Genomic DNA, 14,297 nt, shown 5'->3' with positions numbered 1-14,297 from the left:
ATCACAATATTTTTGATTATTGGTGTCTTATTTCAATGGATTCATACGACAATAACATAGATTTAATGCTCTGTGTTAAATAAAACTATTTATAGATTAAGTAAGTTCAATTCAATTCAATTTATTCCGGATTTTACAAACAAACACATACATCATACTTGCTAGAACCGGGGACTCTTACAGCGAACTCAATCGCTTTCGATGGGACGTCCCAGCCTACAGTGAAATTAATAAAATATATATAAATTTTAAATGCTAAAAAAAAAATCTGACGGAAACCCATTCAATTCCCAATTATTATTATTTTATTCAAATGCTTATTTAACCTAGGAAAGAGTTAGAATTTCACGCTTCACTGATTGAACAAAAGTTAAGCCAAAAAAATTACTCAAAGACCGCATTAAATTCGAATAGCGCCCTCGCACTAAGTTACTGTTGCTGCGGTACACTGCAGTGTTAGTGCTGTTTATAAGGGAAGAGATGAGGGACGAGTGAATCCTTCACTGACTGCACGTTACGTTTCGTCTCAGTGACAAGTTACTATCCATATAGTTCACACTTATACTACAGCATTATTATAAACTTTAATTTTACTCATATAAATTATTCAATTTGGCATTATATATTCATGGTAATTGGTGCTAATGTATTTTCAATAACAATATATGTTTACGGTACTTTGCATGTTTGTTATGTAACAAATGTATTAAGTAGCCTAAAATAATATAGCCTATAAACTAGAAGTTCCCGGAACATCAAGCCCAGTTTGTTACACGCCGTTACCTATTATGTACCCTTTTACACGTTCGTGCTTTTGTTCGTAAGGTTATGATTACAACTCCTTGCACGACTTAACAAAGACGTTTTACCACCATCTCGATAAAAATACCATTGTGTTTAGAAGTAGCCCGTCCCAACGGGTAAACAAGAGTAAATATATTCAAACAAGGTTGCTACATGTTTCTATAAACTCTCATATATATTTCGTACGTACGTGACTTGACATCGTAGTCCACATTATTACTTTAACTAATTACTATATAATTAGTGTTGGAATAACCAAAAGGGTAAAAATAACAAACACCTTATAACATATGCTGGATTTAAAGATTATAAAAGCAACTGTTTCAAACTGTAATCCATATGAAATTGTATGGGGAAAGGATTATTGGATATGCTGGAGCTTGTCTGCTCAGAAGTCGAATAAATAATGCATCATGGTGCTTTGGATTATAAATGACCAATGTCGACCAATTGATGGTAGAAAGGTAAGTCAAATTCCATTACCTTGAAGTGGTCAAACAGATAAAAGTATATAAATTTGACGATTTATATGGTTTTCAACAAATGTGCTGGTAGGACTACATCTTTGGCAACTTGCTGTCCTAGAAAAATAGACACGTCTTTCACAAGAGTCCCAAAATATATAATATTAAATACGAAAATAAGTAGGCTTAGGTGTAAACTGTTGATTTGTAAATCATAGTCGCAATGATTGTAACGGCTAATAGATCTACAGCTTACACATTTGACCTATATCTTAACGTCTCATCCAAAGGACGACAGATTTGTTTTACGTAACTAGCAAATATTTGCAATCAAACTAAAAAAATAAAGTTTATAGGGGATTATTTTCAGTAGGCCTATGTCTATTTGATTTTGAGGAGATGAAGAATAACTTAATATTTATATGAATTCCGGTTTCTGAAAATTAATATATCATTCAGGTATTGTTTGGTGATTTGACATTTAAAATTGCTTAATCGATTTTTTATGCGTATTGTCTTGTACATGATAAATGTATGATATAAGACGCCACCGTGCCGATTTAATATCAATTAACATACAACAGTCACAATATAGATAAAATATTAGGTGTATTTAACGTTAATGATTGATACATTTCTATATTCATTTGATTGAACTTTAAAAGGTCGAAGTTCACCCATATCAAACTACAGTCTACTCAGATCCAAGATTTTATTCAGCAACATCAGGACGATAATCAATAGGCCTTATTGTTAATTAGGATATAGGGCCTATAAAGAAATGAACTAGGTCATTGGGTCCTACTTTTAAGTATTACACGTTAATACAATCCCCACATATTTTGAACTGTATGTTCCCTCGCATGTACAGTAGCCATGATAACTTAAATATTAAACTAACTTTAGATTACTAAATTAGAAACTAAACCCTAGTTTACATTGTTATTGGTTTTGTTGACTTTAACCAAAAAATATCTTTAAAACTGAACTCATGAAAAGGCACGAGATATCAACTTCACCTGCCGCCGGCACAGTGTAAAAATCGAAATTGAATTATATGAGCCTAAGCATTGGTCCTTTCCAGAAAATCGCCTGCTGCGCGCACATATCATCATTTCGTTCAGACGATCGATCGAAGCTGACGCGGTATTAACGTTGTGACATAAACACAGATAGGAATGTATTGTAATCTCATCAGATCGATAGATCTGTTTTGACTAAACAACAATCTTATTCGATTTCTTGAGATTAAAACTTTTTTTTTATTTCAACTGTAAGTACAATACATTATTTACGTGCCTACTATTAAGTTGTAGTGTAGTATTTTAGAATTGATTGGGATTCCTACTGTAGTAATCTGGTTATTAACGCATGGGTGGTAGTTTAGGTAAGTTTTTTTTCTAAAAGAGTGTCAAGAGTAATACCAATACTGACTGCATTAGGTAGGCATATAAGTCTTATTTTGGAAATTACTCGCAAGTAATGATTTTAACATTCCATCAGGAACTTGAGTACAATGAGAAATAGCATTCTTAGTCTGTGAGTTTCCTATATGTTATGAATACCTGTTTTGTGTTTCCAAAAAGAAAAGATGAGAATGCCTCAATGAAGCAACTTAACAGCGTTTTGAAAACACTCAGTTTTTACTGATTTATATTAAACTAATCTGTAGGCATGTACGCTTAACCGAGTGAAGTTTGAATTGAATTTGGGAAAAATTGACAGATTGATGGTTTGACTCTAGATACAAAGGGCAAAACGAAATTTTCATTATTGGCTTACTTTTGTCTATAGGCATATTATTGATGTGGTACCCTAATTTAAGTTAAAAACATCTTATTACTAAACTATTAGTTTGAGGTGTATTATGCGCACATTTCTATAACAGTCATCTTTAACTTTTAATGTCATAACTTATCAGACGAGCTCTTTACTGAGAACAGGACTTTCTGTTATTCTGCTATTATTTTTGGTATGTAATGATTTAAGACAATAAAATAATAGTCTTAGTAGTAGTGTCATTATAATCACATACAGTGCCCTATTAAGGAGACCCTTTTCTGTGAAACGAATGATTGGCTTAACCCCTACTTTATTAAAGGGGGACATACTTTGTGGGGTTCAGAAAGTATATCATTAAGAGTGGTTCCCACTAGAACGCAACGCAACCTAAAGCGTGGTTCCCACTAGCGACGCAACGCAAGGACGTAACGCAACGCAAGTGAATTGACCAATCACAAGCGATGGCTTATTCGCTTGTGATTGCTAACTGTCTAAACTTCGCTTGTCATTGGTTAAAACGCTTGCGTTGCGTTTACGTCCTTGCGTTACGGTCTAGTGGGAACCACGCTTAACGCAGTGACGTATCGACGCAAAGTCATGTATTGCGTAATCACAAGTGGAAACCGACGATGCAACAGTGCTGCAAACATCACAGGTTTGATATCACGCAGGCGGGGCAAACACAATTATTGGAAGGGCATTTCCTTACGTGGCGTAGATTGCGTTATATTGCGCCGCTAGTGGGAAACAAGCTATAATAGATGTTTTAATGTATTGTTTTATTCGCTATTATAATCATCTTTCCATCGATTTATATAAACCTTACTATCTTTATTTAAATATTATTTATGTTGAAGTACTCCTGATATCATGTATACATTGGTTGCCGCGGCACCATAGCAACTATTTACCCACACATTTTGAAATGTAAAGATTGTAAACAAGTATACATAGTTACGTCACGTTAGGTAAAGATATGTTATTAACAATGTTTTTCCTTAGTGAGTAATATAGGCGCTACTGGCGTTGAATAGATGTAATTTAGAACGGTAGCTACATAATATTTGCTATAATTTATTAATTTTATCTTAGTTTGCAAAAAAACTATAAGTAGCAGAAGGTGCCATGTTCGAATCTCAGTATATCTCTGGGCGGTTTAGAATGAATGTTCTTTGCCTGTTGTGTTTATAAGTACAGCTATTCATAGTTCTGTGTCATTAAGCATTGTATTATTAAATATGCGATCAACAATTTTAATTAGGATTTTCTATAATTAGACCTCATAAGTGTTATTACGATTATTAGAAGGCCGACATTATTATCGTTGTTTGCCGAGGACGTTGGTTTCCATGAACAATTTCGAGCATAATTGTTTAAATTGTTGATCTGCGAGATATGCACGTCTGATCATCATGACTCTATAATTTTAGTAAAAATATGCTCAGGGTTTGGAATTGAAGATGCCACTTACCGCGCTCATCTTGGAATGTGCTTCCGGATCAGATTCCATTACCTGTGTGCTGTTGGTCTTAACCCCAGCAAAGATCATCTGCAAATTCTTCAAGTTTGTTAATGTCAATATCATTACAGAATTATTTTGAATTTTAAGATATGTGTTATAAATCAATTATTATAATTCAATTATTGTTTCTCTATTTTGCAAAAATTAGACCACCATCTACATTTATACTCAATTAATTATCTATATAGAAATATTTGATATATTTTTATTTGTGGAAAATCAATCAACAAAACAAAGAGACTATTTATTGATTTTTATTAATTGAATACGAATTTCACTGTATTTTGATTATTATAGTGTATTTCTCTTTTCGTTTTCCATTTTGCTAAGCCACTTGTTATTTGGATTTTATCATTATGTTCATTTTGTTGTCTTGCTTTGTACTTATCTGACGAAAGAAAGGAATACACTCCATAATTATTGAAATGGTAACGCAAATGTATTGGTAATTTATTTCGTTAAAATTTGGCATAAAAAAACGTTTCAGGCAAATTAGAAACATTACAAAATATGTCGTGATAATTTCGCACAGGATAATTGTACTGATGTCTATATTAAAAATCCGTGGGCATTTGCAGTTTCTATACCGTGCGAGAATCGGCTGGATTTTTAGTAAAGATTTAGATCATCTTAATAGTGCGCATAGAGGTACATTTTACCGATGACAATATCAATGGTTTCAAATTAACTGTTCATATTGGGGTAAAGTGCTGTTAGCAAAAAAACCTAATTATTATGTTATTGACGAGCACTCGTCTTATTGAATTAGGTGAGGTAAACACTGTTAACTCGTTGCCAGGACAAACTAAATTAATTCAGTAGTCGTTATTCATTCACAGGCCGTGTAATTGGACGTGACGATTGATTTACTGTGATTTCAAACATCGTATTACGTAATATATTTATCTTCAATACATTCGGAATAATGGCATCATGGATTAAACATCTACCTAAAGGTAAAACTCGTACTTGTCTTGTTTGATATTTATCATCATCATTATCATCATCATCATCATCAACATCAACATCATCAACATCATCATCATCATCATCATCAACATCATCACCATCATCAACATCATCATCATCATCAATATCATCATCATCATCATCATCAACATCATCATCATCATCAATATCAACATCAACATCATCAACATCATCATCATCATCATCATCATCATCATCATCATCATCAATATCATCATCATCATCAACATCAACATCAACATCAACATCATCAACATCATCATCATCATCATCAACATCATCATCATCATCATCAATATCATCATCATCAACAACATCAACATCATCAACAACATCATCAGGTGCTCTATCATTCTTTCTAGCACTTCCATAACAAAACATGCCGATATTTGCATCTGTTATTAATTTTAGAAAATGTGCCTCTATCATAGCTCATCTGATGCCTCTTTGTTTACCAAAGGCTATAATGAAGTTTGACTAACGGATAACATTATTGTTATCTACTTGATTGACAGTCACGATTCATGAATTCAAGTCCTGGCTGTTACCAATCTTTAGTGTCTGGTTAGTGTTTGGTTATTAAAAAAAATAACGTTTGCCGTTAAATCGATGTCATCCATTTTGTTGATCGATTTGGTTTTTTGAAATACTGAAAATGATTTCCAGTAAACTATTTCATCTTAAAAACAGTAAATCCCCTCCTTTTGGACACCCTTAGACAATCGTAACTTCCTGAAATGAACAAACGGCTATATATGTTTACTATGACCGTATTCAGGCGATACCATTTACACTAGGACGATAACGATCGACGATGAATATATAAGCATGCATTTTGTTTACATAAAGCAAAAGAAACTAGAAATTTTCTCGTTGTAGAACTATAGAATAATCATTAAATATGCTTCCTTTGATAAAAATACTATTTTTAAAATTCCAATCAAATGACGTCATGATAAATAAAAACAATAAAATCGTTATATTTTTCCTCTTATTAATCATGACGTCATTTGATTAGACGTGTGAAAATGTTCATCAAAGTAAGCATAGATGGTTATTCTATAGTTCTAGAATGAAAAGTTTTTATATTTCTTTGTTTTATGTATGAACAATGCATATTTGTCTATTTATCGTCGAACGTTATCGTCCTAGTGTAAATGGACCTTTAAGGATACGTCTTTTTTGGGTCCCCGAATGTGTCCGCTTAATTGGGGTTCAAATATGCCCGACTATAGAATGGATAAATACCTAGAGATACTTTGATTTGAATTGTATCAATGTATAGAGTTCATTGGGCCTGCCATTATCTGCTACGGTCTTCATTAAGAAAGAACATGCGAAATTAAAACTCTGGTAGCTAACTTACGTAAACATTTTTCACAATAATACAATAGTGTCTATTGATCATTAATACACTTTCTTTTGTTTTTTGTTAACAGTTTCAACGAACCAAATTCTCTGAGGGAATTGTGTTTCATGTCGAGAAAATAGGCGATGTTCGTATGCACAATTTGGATTTGAATCGAAATCAGTTACTGATTCTTCAACAGTCATTGAATATGTGATAATATAATGGCAGCTAAAAACATGCAGTGAATACTTGATATTGTATTTGGAAAACTTTGTACTGACTTGAAAATTGTACTGCACTCTGTTATAAAGTCACATGGTATTACGCAATACAATCATGAATAATTCCATTTATCTGGATAAAACTAGTTTGCATAAAACTGAGGATTACAGTCGGAACTATCTTCCAAAACTTGTGACTGAAGCTACGTTCCAGCACACAAGCGGTGATAACAGTCGAATGAGACTCAGCAAGTCGGAAGAGGCTAACAGAAGTGGAGGTTTAGAAAGCGCGAAGAGGCAACGATCGCTCTCTACAGGCTTAATAAGTTTACCGCACTTGGTATCCTACCGTGAACTTATGGCTAGCCAATCAAATTCAACTCAGTCATACTTAAGCACGCGTGACGTTAAAACTTCTGACCAATCAGATGATGAATACGATGACGATATGCATAGCATTTCCATTGATCCATATCCTAATGTGAGCGTAGAATCTTTTCTAAATTCAAATCATTTTCCAGAAGCTCCACCAACACCTCCAAGAAGACGAAAAAGAAAAGAAATTAAATTAAAAGTAAAAAAAGAAGCTGAAGCAGCTAAAAAGGGACAGAAACGCGAACAAGTAAGAAAGGCTAGGCGGTGGAGTCAATCTGAAAGACTTCGAGAGCGAGAACTTGCACGAAGGCACCCCGTCCGAAAACAGTTTTTATACAGTGAGTTAATGGAAGAAGAACTGAAATCACACATACCTAAGCGAATACCAGGCGGAAAATTGAAACCTATTTATAAACGTACAACTGAAGGCGAAATATTTGTACCGAATTACCCTCTACACATCAATCTCGATCGGCTAAACGTTCGGGAGAATGAAGGCATTCCTCTTACGGATTCAGCTACAGATATAAACAAATTTAGAAAACAAGAAATTCGTGAAATGTTGGAAAAAAGGAAAAAACTTCAGCTTCAAAGACTTAAAAAACGAAAAAAACGCGTTCGATTCAATTTACCTTCGTGTCATGTAGATAGTGAGGATTCAGATTTCGAACAAAGTAACTTGACCAGTAGAGAATGCACTTCTATGTGCTCACAGAATACTGTTGATGCTCATGAAGATGATTTTACGGTTGACATCACAGCGGAAAAAAATGACCAAAACATTGAAGAAGTACCTTTACCCTTATCTTTATCTTTAGTAAACGATAGCTCTGAACAGGTACCGGCTATACAAAATCATGCAATGAACGATATCCCTAAAAATTCGCTCAAGTTTGAAAATTTTCCAATTCTACATAGTAGTAAAAAAGAATCAAGTCATGAGGCAGAAGAAACCACGAGCCCAGGAGAAAGAGATTGTTCGGCAGATGCATGTTTAAAACTCCCAGAGATTAAAAGTGTAGATATGACTGAAGATGACACTGTAACTATTGTTGATTCTTATCAGTTTCGAATATCAAAAACAAATGGAAATGCAATTAAATATACTAGAATTGATCCACAGTAAACATACTAACGAGGTGGGAACGAAATCCATGGTTCTAGGCCTCTTTTGAGCTACTGCTTATGACCTATTCGTCGTAAAAAAAGGTCTTTGCACTTCCAGAATGTGACTCTAACAACAACATTTTAAATTGGGATTGGGTATTGTGGGTAATTAGAAATGAGCGCTTCTTTCATGTTTAATATTGGAGAAATAAAGGTTCTGTCGATCCTGTATCTATTCAATGCAAATCAGTGTACCAAGACCTGCTTGCCTTGGTGTCAAAAACTACAATACTACTATACTAGAATTGATGCACAGTAAACATACTGACGTTGAAACATTTTAAATTGGGATTGGGTATTGGGTAATTAGAAATGAGCGCTTCTTCCGTGTTTAATATTGGAGAAATAAAGGTTCTGTCGATCCTGTATCTATTCAATACAAATCAGTGTACCAAGACCTGCTTGCCTTGGTGTCAAAAACTACAATACTACTATACTAGAATTTTCTTGAACTAAACATAAATAAAACGATTGAATGCGGATTGATTTTCGAAAACACAATAGGTCTGACAGTATGGACCCGGTATACATTAAAGGAAAGGAAGTAGAGATTGTTAACAATTATAAGTACCTGGGAGTAGTATTTGACTGTAAGCTTAAATGGGGGGATCATGTTGACCATATAGTTAAGAAGTTAAATACAAGGCTGTACTGCCTGAGGAAACTCGGTTCGTTTGGAGTAAAGCAGGATATTTGTAAAATGTTTTACTCATCAGTGATGTTATCTATTTGGGGTTATTGTATGTTGGGCTGGGCTGGGAATATCAGTAAAGGGGATAAAGACCGAATTGAAAAGATGCTGGGTAGAGCGGGGAAAGTAATTGGTTCGTCTGTGCAAACGCTCGACTCTTTCTACAGCGAACGTCTTGCCGATGTGTTCCATGCTATATTGGAAGACACCAACCATCCTCTTCATAAGGACATTATCGGCTCCGTTATCGTTAGAAGTGGTAGGATGAGGACGGTGAATGCGCAGACGGACCGTTACAAGTACTCGTTCTACCCAGCTGGGATATTTTATTTTATTTTATTTTTATTTCTTTATTCTGATATAAAATCAATAGGATAAAAAAACAAAAAAGTACCGAGACGGCAAACTCCTAAACAAATATAACAGAATAAACAAGGAAACCACAATTACTTAAACATAATACACAAACATATAGCAAATTAAATTTGTTAGATAGTCCCCTTTATATTTATATTTATGTTAGGCAAGCCAAGGTTTATGAGCACTGTAATTTCCATTAATATTTTGAACAATAAATGAATCTGTATCTGTATCTGTATGCACAGTAAACACACTGACGCCGGTTAGCTCAGACTGAGCAGCGTCGTGATAACAACACGGATGCGGGTCGTGGTGGAAAAGCTTTCGAGCTCAGAATAGTACGTCCCCCCGTTCCACCACAAAAGCAAGTCAATGCATCTGGTGATGCCTTGGAAACGACAAAATGTCTCTGCCACAGCATTGAGGTCGTGTCCACGACATTACCAGATGTAGAGAGAGGACAATAATAATTGGTCACTTAATTTTGTTTATCCCCTGTGGATTCCATCTCGTAAATGTTATGCTTAGCGCCCTCAATTTTAAGAACACAAATAAATGTCAGCAAATAAGGAACAATTAATGTTTAGAACATTGTAAAGATGATGCCGATGGGGGCGTGGGTGTTTCTATAAGGTCAAATACGCAATGTTGGGTTGCGAAAATTCCCAAAATAGGATCATGGGGTCGTGGTCAAAAAGGTTGCGGAACACCTGTCTAAAGGCTAATGCTGGCCATTCAAAAAGGCAGCCCTCTAATTTTGGTCGGGGAGACCACAGTTATTTATACGCAACCTAAAAGAACATCTAACGTACAACTATCTGCATAAACCTGTTTGCAATAGGCCTACAATTGTTTCGTTTTCTACATTGTTTACTTTGATTTAGGTGTAATTGATTGATTGTTACCCGGTACTAAATTTAATATAAAGTTAAATTACTTTATAAAGGTTATTCTTCTATACTATATACCATTTTAATGTTAGTTTTATTATGGTAATAATCAACAAAGCCTTGATGATTGAATGAGAATTTATCATCTGTCCTTAATTTCCATTGCCAACACCAGTCACAAGATGGCAGGACGTTGGGTTGGACGGTTGCTTTAGTAACTGGTGCATCTGTAGGGATTGGCGCTGCTATAGCAAGAAAGTTAGTTTTACATGGCATGACTGTAGTAGGGTGTGCTAACAATGGTATCAATAAAGTCAAGGTAGGGTAGTGCCAATATTTACTCTAATTTCATCCCGACAGACTTTTAACGCACAAGAATTTTAATTAATGGTTATATTATTTCAAAAACTAATTGTTTTTTTAGTAGTGGTTTTGTGGATAGATTTTTTAGATTAAGTGTATCTTTTACTGAATGTGATGATACTGCAAATATTGATTCTTATAAATTAAACGAATTATTATATAAATAAAAACAAATAGAAATTAGTTAAATACATCAGAACCCTGTAAAACAATTACGGAATGGCAGTTTATAAGCAGGTTTTTGACAACCATATCCATCATTTAATGTATCATTAATCAACCTATTAAAAAGTACCTAGACAAATTTAGGACTAAAAGTTAAGCTTACAAAATGATGTGAAGACATATATGCTAAAGAACACTAGAAGCTGATATGCTCAACAGTTTCAGAAGAGCCCAGTCCATCATAGAGACATTCAAAGAAGCACACTTTATTATTCACATTTCTACAGATGCACACTTAACATTGACACCTTACCGTTCTGTTATGTTCTCTTAGTCTCCTTCAGGCACACACCATACACCTTATATACAGCATCATCTATCCTCTGTTCCTGAAAATTAGATATCGTATTGTATTTTATTATAAGAAGTACGAAGTTGAATAATACAATCAACAAAGCAATATTTGTTCTATCGTCATAAATCTAAAACAATTGTTACGCACCCAATTCATGAAGTAGGCCTACGATTCTTTGGCTAAATTGTCAAAAATTTAAACTGGAATAACTAACCACTTTGCCAACACATTTTTTAACAGATTATTTATTTCTTTAAGAGTAATGGATTGAAATTATTAATTTCGTTACCTAGGCCTACAAATGAAATCCATTTTGTTTAAAGAATAAATTAATTTATATTCATTTTCAATCTTGTATATTGTTCTTTAATTGTTATTTTTTCCATATTATATGGTAATTATCCTTGATGATTTAGAATAATTAATCGTTAATACCACATATCACCATCTGCCCTTATTGTACTATCTATCGCACGTCTACACTGTTGTCGCAAAGACATGAACATGGCAGGACGTTGGGTTGGACGGTTAGTTTTAGTAACTGGTGCATCTGTAGGGATTGGCGCTGCTATAGCAAGAAAGTTAGTTATACATGGCATGACTGTAGTAGGATGTGCTAATAATGGTATTGATAAAGTCAAGGTAGGGTAGTGATTAAATCTGCTATAACACTCTCTTAAAAGTTCCGGCATGTGTATTTCATCTAGACAAGAATTTTGGTAATACAAAATTTTCATTCCAAAAAAATGATATCATTATAAACACAATGTACAGATAATTAATTACAGTAGTAGGAATTTACTAATGGTATTTACCGACATCACATGAAACATAACATGAAATCGCGACATCGCAAAGTTTTGGTACACAAAGCTGTATAATGAATTTATTAATATTTTTATTATCTATTATTTATACGTTTAGGCCTACACTTATTTTAAAGGCAATTGCAGACGAACTGAAACCCCATGCTTCTGGTGTACTTCATCCAATACAATGTGACGTCAGTAAAGAGGATGACATTAAGGCCATGTTTTCTGAGATCAAAGAGAGGTTTGGTGGAGTTGATGTTTGTGTTAACAATGCTCATGTTCTTCCGTTTGATAGCCCAGTTATGTCTGGAAACATAGAAAATTGGCGATACATATTGGATGTAAGTTATAAATCACTGTGGACCATTACACATGTTCTTATACACAATTTGCCCTTTGCATAGAAACAAGACTGCAGACGTTGCTAGACTCCAGGCCTATTATTCTGTCCAATAAATCTACCAGCTAGATATGTCCCGAAGTGGTAAAAGTGGTGTATCCAATCAATTAATACAACATTGGTCTATTGGTTTATAGGCAATTAACGTGATGGCTCTTGCTATCTGTACAAGAGAGTCTATTTATCAAATGACAGAGAGAGGTATAGACGACGGTCACATATTTCACATAAACAGGTCAGTATAGATATACACGCCTTTGAAGCGTTCTCGGTAGGCCTCAGTAGACGAAGCCGTTTTCGGTACTACACTATCTAGCCTATATTATCTTCTCCAAAGAATAAGTTTAATTAAATATAATGTTGAATTTACAGTTTAAGTGGACATAGGGTAAATGGTTCAGGATTGTACGCTGGAACAAAGCATTTAGTTACAGCCATGACAGAAGAACTTCGCCAAGAACTACGTGAAAAGAAATCTAGAATTACGGTCACGGTAAGATTTAGTTTAAAAATATCATCATCCATTTCTTTTTTATCGTCAAGTTTACTCTTTTAAATAGATTATTCGATAACCTATTGTTTAATTATTTTTTATTAGAATCTTGAAGATGATAATATTGCAAACACTTTGGTTCATGCTTTACATGCTCCTTATTGCCAGGTACCTTTGTTTTTCACCATTTTATTACGATAGACTTTCCAGTTCAAAAGATCTATCATTTCATAACCTATCTCTTCTATTTTTTATAGAACATTGAATATGATAATACTTCGAACTCTTTGGTTCAATCGTTACTTGCTCCTTCTTATTGCCTTGTAAATTTATCAATTGTGCTATTAGATTTTCCAATTTAGTAGGCATATTATAGCATAACCTATCGCTTAATGTGTTTTTCTCTTTAGAATCTTGAAACTGATGATATTGCGAACTATTTGGTTCGAACGTTGCCTGCTCCTTCATATTGTCAGGTAAATTTGTTTTCCAATTTCAGCAATGAAACTCCACAGATGTCACTGATTGGGGTATCCCTTTACCTACCGGGTCATTTTACCCCAAAAACCTCACTACTGAGAGGTTTTTTATCTTTTGATGTTCCATTTAAAAACACGGAGCCGTCTTTCGTTCCGTGTGAATGTATAGCTTTACGATAGGACAGCTCGTCGTTCTTCACGGATAGTCGCAATGTAACGATATATTTTTTTTTTTCAGATTCATGACATTCTTACACGGCCAAGAGAATAAGAAAGATGAGTACAATATCAAAAAGAAAATAATGACATCTTATATTTAATAACATAATAATCATTTCAACCATTTGTAAAAGTTTTGTAGAGAGTTCGTATAATTACCGTTCATTTTCTTCGGTGCGGGGCTCCCACAAACTATTTCTAAATCTCTGTCTACACTATCAAACTAGTTTGACAAAACAGTGTGATGTGCCCAAATATGGTAGTGATATGCTTAAATATGGTAGTGATACGACATCGACACATGTTTTGTCACATACAGTTTGATAGTGTAGGCAAGGCTCTACTTTAAAGTACTTTTTTTATCTATATTATTTAGGCCAATTTTATTGAGAAA

General features: G+C 34.1%; 2 protein-coding genes across 2 annotated transcripts; both read left to right on the top strand.

Moving 5' to 3' along the window:
• The first annotated feature begins 7,249 nt into the window (after positions 1-7,249).
• On the top strand, positions 7,250-8,862 carry LOC140051836 (uncharacterized). Its single transcript, XM_072097157.1, has one exon. The coding sequence runs from the start codon at positions 7,250-7,252 to the stop codon at positions 8,633-8,635; it is 1,386 nt and encodes a 461-aa protein (XP_071953258.1). The 3' UTR covers positions 8,636-8,862.
• A 3,171-nt stretch (positions 8,863-12,033) lies between these two features.
• Positions 12,034-13,955, top strand: LOC140051834 (dehydrogenase/reductase SDR family member 11-like). The gene is made up of 7 exons (XM_072097156.1): positions 12,034-12,142; positions 12,425-12,653; positions 12,850-12,947; positions 13,085-13,205; positions 13,311-13,373; positions 13,616-13,681; positions 13,923-13,955. The coding sequence occupies exons 1-7, from the start codon at positions 12,123-12,125 to the stop codon at positions 13,953-13,955; spliced, it is 630 nt and encodes a 209-aa protein (XP_071953257.1). The 5' UTR covers positions 12,034-12,122.
• The last annotated feature ends 342 nt before the right edge of the window (positions 13,956-14,297 follow it).

This window comes from Antedon mediterranea, chromosome 6, assembly GCF_964355755.1.
Source record: "Antedon mediterranea chromosome 6, ecAntMedi1.1, whole genome shotgun sequence".
In the NCBI taxonomy this organism is placed as follows: Eukaryota; Metazoa; Echinodermata; class Crinoidea; order Comatulida; family Antedonidae; genus Antedon; species Antedon mediterranea.
The sequence above is the reverse complement of the archived record's forward strand: the minus strand, read 5'-3'. Positions and strand labels throughout refer to the sequence as shown.

Bases quoted from the DNA above. Each gene is read 5' to 3' on its own strand.
- LOC140051834 (XM_072097156.1), top strand. From the start codon at position 12,123: ATGGTATTGATAAAGTCAAG. The intron at 12,948-13,084 runs GTCAGTATAGAT...TTGAATTTACAG, and splicing joins CACATATTTCACATAAACAG to TTTAAGTGGACATAGGGTAA. The intron at 13,374-13,615 runs GTACCTTTGTTT...TTTTCTCTTTAG, and splicing joins TACATGCTCCTTATTGCCAG to AATCTTGAAACTGATGATAT.
- LOC140051836 (XM_072097157.1), top strand. From the start codon at position 7,250: ATGAATAATTCCATTTATCTGGATAAAACTAGTTTGCATAAAACTGAG.